General features: G+C 46.8%; 1 protein-coding gene across 1 annotated transcript in view; it reads left to right on the top strand.

The window, feature by feature from the left end:
• Positions 1–12,500, top strand: part of schip1 (schwannomin interacting protein 1) — a 114,399-nt gene that overhangs the window by 1,723 nt on the left and 100,176 nt on the right. Inside the window, exon 2 of the mRNA XM_063205666.1 lies at positions 2,305–3,306. Within this exon, the coding sequence (XP_063061736.1) occupies positions 2,305–3,306 (1,002 nt within the window). The remainder of the gene's footprint in view (positions 1–2,304; positions 3,307–12,500) is intronic.

Here is a 12,500-nt window from a genome sequence, read left to right as displayed (position 1 = left end):
CTTTTCTGTAACTGGGCCGCGCGGCTTCTCTCAAATCGCAGGTGCGCGCTCTCTTGCTGAATCAATGCAAACGTGACTCCAACCAGAAAACCTGGCTGAATGTCAAACTTCCCCTCTCAGTTACCCTATTGGAAGAATGAACTCGATGATATTTGAATAGGCTATCACACTACTGAAAGAGCCAAACATTGCCATCTTGCGAGGCGGTGTGCGTTTCCGTTATTGTGGTGTCAGGATAGATGCATAATGACAGCCTGCAAGCCATGACCTTATTGCCTTCCCTCCATGGCAGCATGCGCTTCCGTAGCTATAATGGTGCTGTTCTCCTCACCCCTAGTTGTAGATTATAGGCCATATATTTCCACAGGTCACTGTCAAATTGAAAGATCCCCAGACTAGGGAATACTAACGGCCATGACACCGAGTTATATTACGCCCCTGGTGACCCCTCCAGTGGTGTAGTCTACTTTTTTATGGTGGGTATACTGTGTATTTGAGTTTTTTTAAGTGGGTATACTGTATATATTTGTGCTATTCAAAGCAATGGATCAATCAATTTTAAGTGGGTATACTGAAATCCCAGAAGTTGGTAGGCTACACTCCGTATACCCGCGTTCTACGTAGACTACACCACTGGACCCCTCATGCTTTGAGGGAGTAGGCTCTAGTTGCAGCATCTGAGAATGCTCTCTGGCCTAATTCAAGGGCTTTGCGTTGTTGTCTGCATAAGAACACCAGGCAAGTAGCTGCACGAGACTCTTGAGCTTCACCCAGCTTTTCATTAGCCTTGCAATCAATCAAAGCCTTGCTCTTATACTTCAATGACTGTGCAGGGCAACGACTTCTAGTTAGTTTGCCTTCAAATGAGCCAGGCTCACCAGGGTGTCTTTGAGCCAAACAAGTTAAAAATTACAACAAAAAAACATGGCTTATGTTATTACATCCATTCATGTACATGCACACAATGCTGTAATATAAACACATAATTCTGTAATAAACCGTTTACAGCATCTGTAACGCTTGTAGTTTGTAGGCCAGCTTTTAATGTGGATGTCATAAAGGGAGAGGTGATGTGAAAAGATGCTTTGTGTGAAGCAAAGCTAATTCATCAAGTGAACAAAATTGCTCTATTCCACCGCAGTACCTAGCCTATGCATTGTTGGCACAACACAATGCACCACAAAGGCTGTCACCAAGGGGATAAGTACAGTTTCCCGGTTTTGTGCGAGGACAGACACAATGACTTATGTGCCTATTGTTGCAAGTACTCCCTCCAAGTTTGCCTTAGAAAGTGTGCGTTTCTGGCAATTTTGAACAAACCTCTTACAAGAAAGAAGGCAATTCAAACCTCTAGTAGAGAACCAAAGAAAGGAATGGAAGAAGAAAAGAAAAAAAACACCACCACTTTTTTGTTTGATTGTGTGAAGTGGTTCGAACTTCACAAGGGCATTTAATTATATGGAGAGGTGGGGGGAATTGATAGTCTCTGTGTTTTTTGTTGAGTGGTTATATTTTTGGGGGTGTAAGGAGGATCTTTGTGAGAGTGTGTCACGCTGTGGGCATACTGTGTCTTCAGGGGAGCAGAGGAAGTAAGACAGTCAATAGCAGGAAGAGGAAGCATAAAAATGATCATAACTAAATCATCATCCCTGTCTTGTTTGCCACTTCTTTTTGTTTGTTCTTTCTTTCTTTCTTTCTTTCTTTCTTTCTTTCTTTCTTTCTTTCTTTCTTTCTTTCTTTCTTTCTTTCTTTCTTTCTTTCTGTGTGTATGTTGGTCTTTCTTTCTCTCTGCTGTTGTTCACATGGACCACGCTCATGTGACGTGGTTGTGATGAGGTGCGCTTCACGTGGTGTTGATGTGGTGGGTGGGTGGATGCTTTGGGAGCTGTGCTGTTGACATGAAGGAGCGTGTCCCTCCCAGTCCCTCATGTGCAGAATTTGTACTTAGCCATGTATTAGGGGTGACTGTAACTTATGTGAACTGGTGAAACTGTTCATGAATGAGTGTTGGATGTCTTTATATGAATAAATGACTGCTGAATTACTGTGAATAAAACACGAGTGTTGATCTCTCTCTCTCTCTCTCTCTCTCTCTCTCTCTCTCTAAATCCTCTTCCTCCTCCTCTTCCTTCTTACTTCTCCTCCTTCTTTGCTGAATTGCCGGGAGGATGGTTTATTACTACTATATACCTGTATTGTGATATTGTATACTCATCATGTATACCTCTCTCTCTCTCTCTCTCTCTCTCTCTCTCTCTCTCTCTCTCTCTCTGTGTCTCTCTCTCTCTCTCTGTCTCCCTGCAGGACTACCGGGAGGATGGTATGGACCTGGGCAGCGACGCGTCGTCCAGCCGCTCGCCCAGCTCCGAGTCCAACTCCACCAAGGTGACGCCGTGCTCCCCCAGCCTGGACCTGACGCCGCTGGAGGACTACGAGGCGGACGAGGACTACCAGGAGTACAAGAAGAAGGTCCTCGAGGAGTGGGAGAGCGAGTACGGCGAGGACGGCGCCAACGCCACCAACGCCGGGGACGGGGACGAGTACGACGGCGCCAACGAGTCCGACCTCGCCAACAACACCGGGACGGTCGTTAGAGGTGGTGGCGGTGGAATTTTCCGGAAGGCGGTGAACAGCAGGAGTCTCGCCGAGGAGCTGCAGGATGTTAAGACCCCGCCGCCGCCGCTGACCGCGGGCCCCACCGCCACGCGGGCGGCCATCGTGCCCGAGGAGCTGAAGCAGAACGGCAACCTGATCCTGCCCAGCACGCACCACCTCCGCTCACCCCCGAGCGCCACCAGCGCCACCAGTGCCACCGCCACAGCCAAGACGACTGCTGCTGCTGCTGCTGCTGCTGCTAACGCCCGGCTCGCCAGCTCACAGCGGACGACCAGCGGCGGGCACGGCGGCGGCGGAGGGCTGGCGAGCAGTGGCATCGGCAGCGGTGGTGGCAGCGGCGGTGGTGGCAGCGGTGGCTTTGGCGTTGTCGGGGGTTACGGTGTCAGCGGTGGTGGTTTGGGGACAGGGACTTACGGAGGTGGTCACCACCACTACCACCACCACCAGCAGCAGCGTACGGTGGTCACGGGAGGAGGAGGAGGAGGAGGACTGGGGACTGGAGCAGGGACTGGTACCGGTAGTGGAGGAGTAGGAGGGATTGGAGGCTACCGGGACGAGTGCTACGTGGAGGAGAATCAGCTGCCCACTATGGACTGGGCCACGCTGGAGAAACACCTGGCGGGACTGCAGTGCCGAGAGCAGGAGAACCACAACCAGAACCAGGCCCTGGGCCGGACCAAGTCCACATCCGTGAGTACAGTACCTGGCCTTCTTGTTTAACCCCTTAATGCGTGCCGTACCTCCAGTGGCACGCCGTAATAGTCATTGAAATGTACCTACCATAGCACTACAATACTATGACACAACACAGGCCCTTTAGTAATGCACCACGACTTGGTCATTACCATACTGGTAACAACAAATGTATAAAGCCGCGTCTTAAGGGGTTTATACCTGCCGTCTGTTGCTTACCTGCTCATCAGTCATCACCAACAGGGTCTGCTGCACCTGGACTTGACTCACACCTACTATACATGGGTTCACAGTGTTTGTAAACACAATGTTATGTGGAGGGGCAAGACACTGGAAGGCAACCATGTGAGCTAATTTTTTGACCGACAGCGGTTTCCGACAATCAGAGTTTGAGTTGTGCGCAGCTAGGTTCGCGCAGCCAGGGGAAAACAAAAAATTAGAACCCATGTATACACAGAGAAATAAAAGCACTCGGGAGTGTCATCATAGGCACTGCTACTGTTAATATCTCTATAAATGAGATTGAATGATATCTCTATGAATGAACAGATTTGGCATATTTTATTTACTAGGAAAACAATATGAACAGCCTTCAAATGGTCCCTTGTTAATGCCAGGCCATTAGAAACATCCTGACTAGTCCTTCTGTGCCAATTGGACATCAGTACCAGCAAAGTGGGTTCAACTGCTTGCCACTGGGCAAGGCCTATTTCGATGTACAGTCTGATTTAAATGACATGTTTCGACGGTATGACTTCCATCTTCACCAGAGGGTCACTCAGTGATTTAAACAGTTAGACATAATGAACCTTATATACTACATCAATATCCTATGAGCTCTTTAAGGTCCTGAAAGGAGCAGTTTTGTGCCTGGAGGTGTAATGTGTACGGTACCTTTATTTCTCTGTGTGTAGGACAGCAAAGCTTGACCCTCCTCTGTGGGGACAACACCAGTGTCATTTGGATCGCATATCTGTGCCGGTCTGTCAGGGTCACAGCATTGCAATTGCACTGGGCAATAGAAAACCCCTGTGGGTCCGCTGTGGCCATATCAATCACTGTCTCTGACCTTGCGTCAGGTTGCGAAGGCTGGTGTAGGCTCAAGTGAGTTGAAAGTATTGATTGGCTATTGTCGTGTTTAGATGAGGTGTTTAAGGTCTGTTTGTTGATTACAGAAAGTGGTCAAATGGGATTCAAACACAGCAACTCAAGGGTACTGTCAGAGAGAGTAGAGAGAGAGAGAGGTTCCATTGGCCCATTGTTTCCTGGTTCTATTATGGCCCCCCTTAGGCAGACCTAGGCAGACCTAAGGACTGTTTTATTCATTGTAGGAGCATTATGACACGGCCCTTTAGGCAGACCGGAACCTGGTCGCGTTAGGTGCCCATAGAAACCTATTATGTTGGCATATCTCTATACTTAAAGAATCTCTGCTGCTGTGGTGGGATATTCCAAGAGTATGGGGTGAACCTGTTACTACTTAGCCTGCAGGCGTTGTTTAGTTATGAAAATGAGGACTCTGCACGACATTTTACCACCGTCTCCGTATCATCTTTAGCTTCGGTATTCCAAGAACGTGGCTCAGCTCAAGTTAACCTTGAAGTAGTGGTCAATTATCGAATAGAAGAACCTTGAGTCATCATTTTCTTAACTAAATAACAAGTGTGAGCTATGTATCAGAAGACAGTGACAGAAGAATCATTTATGTTCAGCTGAGAGGGGTTTCATGACCTTTTGTGGATAAGCGTTTGAACCAGGCTCAGGGAATATACTCTATGTTGTTGTATGAGTCTCTGTTACAGCTTGTGATTGTGTGTGGACATTCATTTGTACGTCAAGGTTTCATGATGTATTTGTGTCTGCGTCTGTGAGCCTATTTGTGCTTGTTGGCTGTTGCTGGCTGTTACAAGGGTGTCTGTGTGTGGGCAAGGCATGACATAACCGGGCGGGCGTGTCATGTGGTGTTCTCCTCTGTCATTATGGCCTATAATAGTGCTGCCAGCCTTGCGTGGCAGTGGCAGACGTGCCCAGGCCTGTCACGACCGTCATGATGAAGCGATGTGATTACTGTAGACTGAGTGACGATTATGAAACAGCATGGATTTATTTCTGGCGCTACCAAAGCCACCAGATACTTCTGTCACAGACCTACAGCACAGTTAGCAACACGTGCTATCATCCTTGCTATAGAGAAGCTAATTGAAATGCCTTCACTAGGAAGGCAAAAGCAAGTCATAACTGGATGGCCAGTGGAGGATTGCAGCTGTTGCCATCCATGTTGTTAAAGCTCACACCAGGGCACAGCCCCCTGGCAGGAGCGGTGGGACGAATGACTGGCAGGGAGAGGCTTGCTGTTGTTGTTTCATTTTACTTCACTTACCAGTAGTGCTCAGCAGAGGGCGCCATTGGCGTGTTTTGGAGCTGTAGTAGAGAGCCACAGGTTCCTGAATGTCACTGGCTGCCAAGGTTACCTACAGCATTTTCATCCTCACACACAGGAGAACTCACTGTGTGCTGCCACAGCCTCGTCTTGCCGACACTTATATGTGAAATCCCCCCACCGTTTGGCAGAAAACACAGCGCTAGGCAGGCATAGTGTTGAACTCTTACTTAAAGATGCATTGAGCTTCTCTGTATGGTGCCACTTCAGTGAAACGTTCAACATAAAGACCAAACAGAATAGAGCTCCAGAGACAGGCCTTAATCCACAGAGTATTCATCATTCACGTAACTTACCAGACTAATCAAAATAAAAAAAGACTTCAGTTTGAGACTACAGTGAAGTCATTCTACAGCCAAGGCGAAACTCGTAGTAGTTTTCATAAGAGTAAGCTTAATAGTATGCACTTCCCACCTCGCTGAGGCCAGGTGCAGGACAAAGGCGAAACTGACAGTAGAAAGATTAGAAGTCTGCATGCCTGATGAAGAGCTACAGTTTGCGAAACTCAACAACAACACCAAAAAAAACAAAGCTAGGAAGCACAGATAATCAAAGTAACATCATAGTATTGTTGTCACCTCCGCCTTGGATGTCTGTCCAATCAAATGTATAGTCCCACTGCATTGCACTAGCATTTGGTAAAAGCTAAAACTGTCGTTGACGTTCCTGCTTTCAGAGGTGAAACATTAACCTTAACCACTATTCAGGACTTGGACGGCTCTTGTAAATAGGTGTTGTCAATGTTTATTTCTTCTCTTTAGTCCAGACAGAGAGAGAGAGAGAGAGAGAGAGAGAGAGAGAGAGAGAGAGAGAGAGAGAGAGAGAGAGCGCGAGAGAGAGAGAGTGAAAGAGCAACTGTAACACACACAGTATCCTTTCTCTAATGGGGGCTATTGATGTCAGGTGGAATGCCAGGCTGTTTAGCCCCTTTCCCCGGGTGTGCTGCTGCCTGTAGGAGTGTATACCATGCCACGACAGGATGGCTCCCCATGGCATATAAAGGCCAATTGAAGGGACGCTGAAGCTGAATTGAAAGGGGGGCAGGCAGCTCAGTTGAATACCAACGAAAAAAGGTTTTGTAAGAAGAAGAGGAGCAGGAGAACAGAGATGAGGGGTTGGGGGGGAGTTTAGAAGGGAGGAGGAGGAGGTGTTACGGTGGTGGTGGTGGTGGTGGTGGTGGTAGTAGCGGCTTCTTTGGCATGCAAACGCGACCCTGCTCCTCTCTTGAGCAACAATGGTCCGCTCCTCCCCGACCTCCCCTTCTCTTTTGTGTAGCCGCCTGACCTCACCGATCTGCTTATCTGGCCCGGAATCCCTGGAATGCACATGGGAGGGGGCGCCTGTTCTTAGACAGAAAAGAAAGAAAGAATGAAAGAAAGAGAGGGAGGGTGGGTGGAAGGATGAAAAATGGAGTGAGGGAGTCCACAAAAAGGGTGTTAGCGCCGGTCCTGTCCTGGGTCTCAGAGACTCTGGGTTAACGACGTTTGCTATTATCAGGTTAAATCCCAATTTTGCTCCCGCATGGCTGTCGTCTGAACTCGGGTTAACCTCCTTCTTTCCTCTTGGTCAAGCCGGAGCGCTTTATGCATGCACTGCCCTCCAGTAAGCAATGTCTCGCTCGGCTTCAACTTGCCCTTAAGCATTGATTTAGACCTGCATGCCTGTCTGGCTATCGAGTTACAGAGAACAGCTTTGGCATGACGCGGGTTCAAATCTAAACCTGCAGGGCTTGTAAACAGTAACCGTGCTAGCTTTTAACCTCTGCGTCCCTCTGCTTCCAAACGTTGTCTTTTTAAGAGAATGTACCTCTTGATTTTCAAGCTTTTACATAATGTGGAATATTTATAGGACTAAGAAACACATTGATGTCAGGTGTGGCGTGTTCCACCCCCATCTTTCTCTTTCTCTCTCTCTCTCTCTCTCTCTCTCTCTCTCTCTCTCTCTCTCTCTCTCTCTCTCTCTCTCTCTCCCGTATGTAAAGGCAGCGCGTGTTCCCATTAACCTATATCAGTCGTTTGTGAAAGCGCAGGTCCTTGCTGTAGCTTCAAAGGCACGCGCGCCTCTTTGATCGCACTCTGAACACCCTGCATCAAACACCTTTTCTCTTTTCCATTTAAACTACGCTACGATCCCCGTCTTAAAATAGGCACCTCACCTGACTCCAACCAAACACACACGTTCAATGTGAAAATGGTGTGGGAAAAAAATGTGAATCACTTTCTCTTCCCAAGCCTCTGTCACAGTATATTAGTGGTGTCAACAATGATCGATTCGGCGATCCGAATCGATCCGGGGCATGGACAATCCAGATCCAGATCCGGCAAGTTCCAGAATCAATCCGGCAATTTTTTTAAGTTTCAATTACTTCCATGGATATTTCGGGAGCAAATGAATGTTAAATTAAATAAAAACACTTCAAAACATTGCAAGACTGATACAGACTGATACAGAAAACAGCCAATAAATTGTTGCTCAGTATCTGACTACTTGTATTTCCTCATTATGGCTGAACATTTGCTTTGCGTTCAGTAGAAATGTAATGCATTGCAATGCATTGTAGAATTGAATCGAATCGGATTGGATCTAATAGAATCGAATCGAATCGGATCTACTACCTCCCGAATCGTGATTGGATCGGATCGTGAGGGCAGTGGCGATCCACACCACTACAGTATATACAGTGTTAATTTAACTCTGGGATCATAGTTGATACGGAACATGCAAAATCGATTCTCCCAGTGTTGACGTAACACTGAGAGAATCGAAAGACAAGTTTGTGAGATCCCTCATCACAGGGCTCAATACAGGCACAGGCAGCTCAGAACATATATGGATGTTAAATGACTCTGTGAGTGTTAAATGAGCACTGCATGCATATTTTACTATGTGGGAAAGACAAGTTCCCAGAAAGCCAAATCGTGAGATCCACATCCCAGGGCTCAATACAATCCCAGACAGCCCATCCCCATCCCTCCTCCTCCTCCTCCTCCTCCTCCTCCTCCTCCTCCTCCTCCTCCTACCCTGACCCCTCCCTCATGTGTGAAGTTAAGCCCCCTTAAAACCTCCACGGTCCTCCAGAGCTGCTGCCACCCCCATCCCCAGAGACCAGGAGATGGGAGCATGCCCTCGGGGTGGGTTTTAGATGGGGCGGGAGTCAGCCCGCAGAGGCCTTCAAAAGGATGGATATGCCTGCCTTGCTGCTGTACCCGAAGCAGAGCGTACGCAAGGAGGCTTTCACACACACACACACACACACACACACACACACACACACACACACACACACACACACACACACACACACACACACACACACACACACACACACACACACACACACACACACACACACACACACACACACACACACATACACACACACACGCAGAGCACGTCTCTCATATCTCTTTGAGGAACCGCCTCCTTTTTTGTTCAGTGTGTTCTCACATGCCCTAAGCTGGGGTGATCAGCCTTGTTCCCGTTTATTCAGTGATCTCACACTATTTCACATCTTATCCTTCAAGGTTTTTGGCATTAGTATGCACTGCCATGACTCAAGTCATTGAGCTATGGCAAAAAATTAAGTAACGTAAATAAAGAGTAATATTGAAATGGTGTCAGTATCCATGACAGACGAGGAAGGCTATTTATGTTGGGACCTTTCAGCTTTATGCCAGGGGTAGTTTCTCTCTATTTATCCTCTCTCTGGTCGCCTAAAGTATGGAGTTCATGGGGCAGTTTCTGATGGCTTTGTGCCTGTAGCTGTATAAAATGTTGATTATTTTAATATGAAAATAGCATGAACTATATGAACTCGTAAACAACCATTGGAGAACCCCGATGTACTGTAGGTTCATGTCTGAAACATTCTGATTGAATAAAGCTTGCCTGCGAAGTGCATGCTGTGTGGAAGTTCACATTAGACCGTGGGTGATGTCAAATGTGTGTCTGCCTTTTTAGAGTTCCGCAAAATCTAATTGCTGTCTTTTGAAGTTAGGATGGAAGCAAACCTGTTACGTATATTGCTCAGCGGTGAAACAAGGACAGCTTAGCTAGGAACTATTATGCAACCTCCACCAGGGTACGTAATACTGAAGAATGGTAACACGGAGGGGAGACCATGCATGTGTGTGTGTGTGTGTGAGAGAGTGTGTGTGTGTGTGTGTGTGTGTGTGTGTGTGTGTGTGTGTGTGTGTGTGTGTGTGTGTGTGTGTGTGTGTGTGTGTGTGTGTGTGTGTGCGTGACGTGCCTGTGTGTGTGTGTGTGTGTGTGTGTGTGTGTGTGTGTGTGTGTGTGTGTGTGTGTGTGTGTGTGTGTGTGTGTGTGTGTGTGATGTCCCTGAGTATGGTTCATATTGTACTCATTACATATTTAGAGCCATGGCCACCACATGCGTCACGATGCCAGTCCCTGTGGAGCTCCCCTGACGGAGGTGTGATGGAGAAAGAGAGAGAGAAGAAAAGAGAGAGAGATGGAAAGGTAGAGTAGAGAGGAGAAGAGTGGATGAAATGAGAAGATGTGGCGATATAGTAGAGTGGTGGAATAGGAGGATAGTGAAGGAGAGGAGGAAAACAAAACAAAAGGTCAGTGAAGATAATGAGAAGTGAAAAGATGGAGAGCAGAGACGTGGTGGAGGAGAGATTGGGAAGTGGAGGAGTGCGGAGGAGAAAACACTAAATATTTTAGCATCATCCGCCCACACAGGCTGGTTGACTGGAGCTACACAGCAGCAGGCAGACAGGCACTCTTAGCAGGGGCTCACGGTGTGTTTATCACCCCCAACTACCAACCCCACACCACCCCACCCAACTACCAACCCCACCCCATCCCACCCCATTCACTTAAGGCATTGAGGCAGAAGATGGATGCCAAGCCCCCTGAGAGAGAGAGAGAGAGAGAGAGAGAGAGAGAGAGAGAGAGAGAGAGAGAGAGAGAGAGAGAGAGAGAGAGAGAGAGAGAGAGAGAGAGATACAGAGATACAGAGACAGAGACAGACAGAGAGGCAGACAGAGAGACAGACAGAGACTGAGAAAGGTAATATTACATAATATAGGCCTAGAGTATGTTGAAACACTCAGATATTGATAATTGAAAAATGATAGTTGAAAAATAACGAAGATGGAAGTGAAAGAAAAGAGGGTAAAAGAAGAGGGTGAATTGTGGAAAGAAAATATCATATAGGAATATTGTAAGAGACCCAAGAGAGAGACAGGGTGTATACTAGATGGGGGGGTGGAGAGAGAGGGAAATATATAGAGAGAGAGAGAGAGAGAGAGAGAGAGAGAGAGAGAGAGAGAGAGATGTTCTTGGAGGAGAACAAAGCAGAGGGCAAGATCAGCAGAAATGGTCCTCTGGGGAGAGAGAAGTACAAAGACAAGCGCCATGATACTTTGCATATATGCATATTCTCTCTCACTGGGGACTTACGCAAGCTCTGATTTGAAACACAACACAAGCAGAGAATTTAATAATCTCAGTAAATATGATTTCATACGCAGCCTTGTCTGACTCTGTGGAGAAAGAAAACTCGTCTGCAGTCTTTTCACAAATGAAATCATCAATACTCAGTTCTATCCGATCAATCGACCTTTCAGTTGCGGTCCACCCTGCACAGTGCATGAAAGATGTGAGACAGGCAAAGAAGAACACATTTAATCATCATGCAGTACCATTTGTCTCTCTCAGATTAATAAAATACTGGCCACTCTAGCCCAGCTGAGTCTGTCGTGGATATTGTATGAAATGGTGCAGCTGCAGCATCAAAGTCAGAACAAGGGAATGGTATTACATTGATGCATGCAGTTTGAAGAGCCATGTAGATGACAAACGTAGTATTTTGTAGTAGGGGCAGCCATGGCTCAAGTGCTTGCCTTTAGATCAGAGGGTTGCAGGTTCAAATCCCATCCTTACCAGCACCTCTGTCCATGGCTGAAGTGCCCTTGAGCAATGAACCTAACCCCACATTGCTCCACGCCCTGTAACCAATACCCTGTACCTAAATAACTGCAAGTCGCTTTGGATCAAAGTGTTAGCTAAGTGCAATATAATGTAATGTAATGTACTTCACAGACCACTGGGTCTTGTTTCTTGATGACCATCAGTGGTCTGTAGACGCCCGTCTTGAGAAGCTCTGTCTTCTACAATAGACAAAAATCAGCGTCAGACATTACTAGATTGTTCTGCTGAGTGTTGGACAGTCAGAGAACCTTGAGTACTTAGTGTGGAGGCCGGGAAGAGGCCTTGGCAGTAAGCAGGGCAAGGGAGGCCAGGTGCAATTGAGTTCCATTTAGTTTTATGCTTTGGAAGATAGGCATTAGTAGTGTTCTCTTCAGAAACTGGATCCCAATGCCTTTAAGTGCACTCCTATGGCAGCACTCTGGAGAAGATGTTGTCAAAATTATCTATTTGGTGCGCATCGATGCGAAGGTAGGGGGACATAGCATGGAATACTAAGGGTTACAACAGACTGTATAACACTAACTGCCTAGCTGCAAATGCTTAATAGGCTTGTAATTATTGTGAGTTTGAATCTTCAAACCTTGAAAGAATGTTTGCAAAATCTTGTTAGAGGTCCATCAACCTGTAACAGTACAAAAGACAGTGCACAGCAATACAGTGTTAGAAATGTCATACTAGGAGTAGGCCCTACTGCTTTTACTTGTTACTTTATTGCCTCCCAATATTGCATAGTTAGGGTTTATCTTTACTAGATTTTGAAAAAGATGTTTGTTACGTTTTTATAGAGAGTTGA

The sequence above is a fragment of the Engraulis encrasicolus genome, chromosome 8, assembly GCF_034702125.1.
Source record: "Engraulis encrasicolus isolate BLACKSEA-1 chromosome 8, IST_EnEncr_1.0, whole genome shotgun sequence".
Taxonomy (NCBI): Eukaryota; Metazoa; Chordata; class Actinopteri; order Clupeiformes; family Engraulidae; genus Engraulis; species Engraulis encrasicolus.
This window is presented reverse-complemented; position numbering and strand designations above follow the sequence as displayed.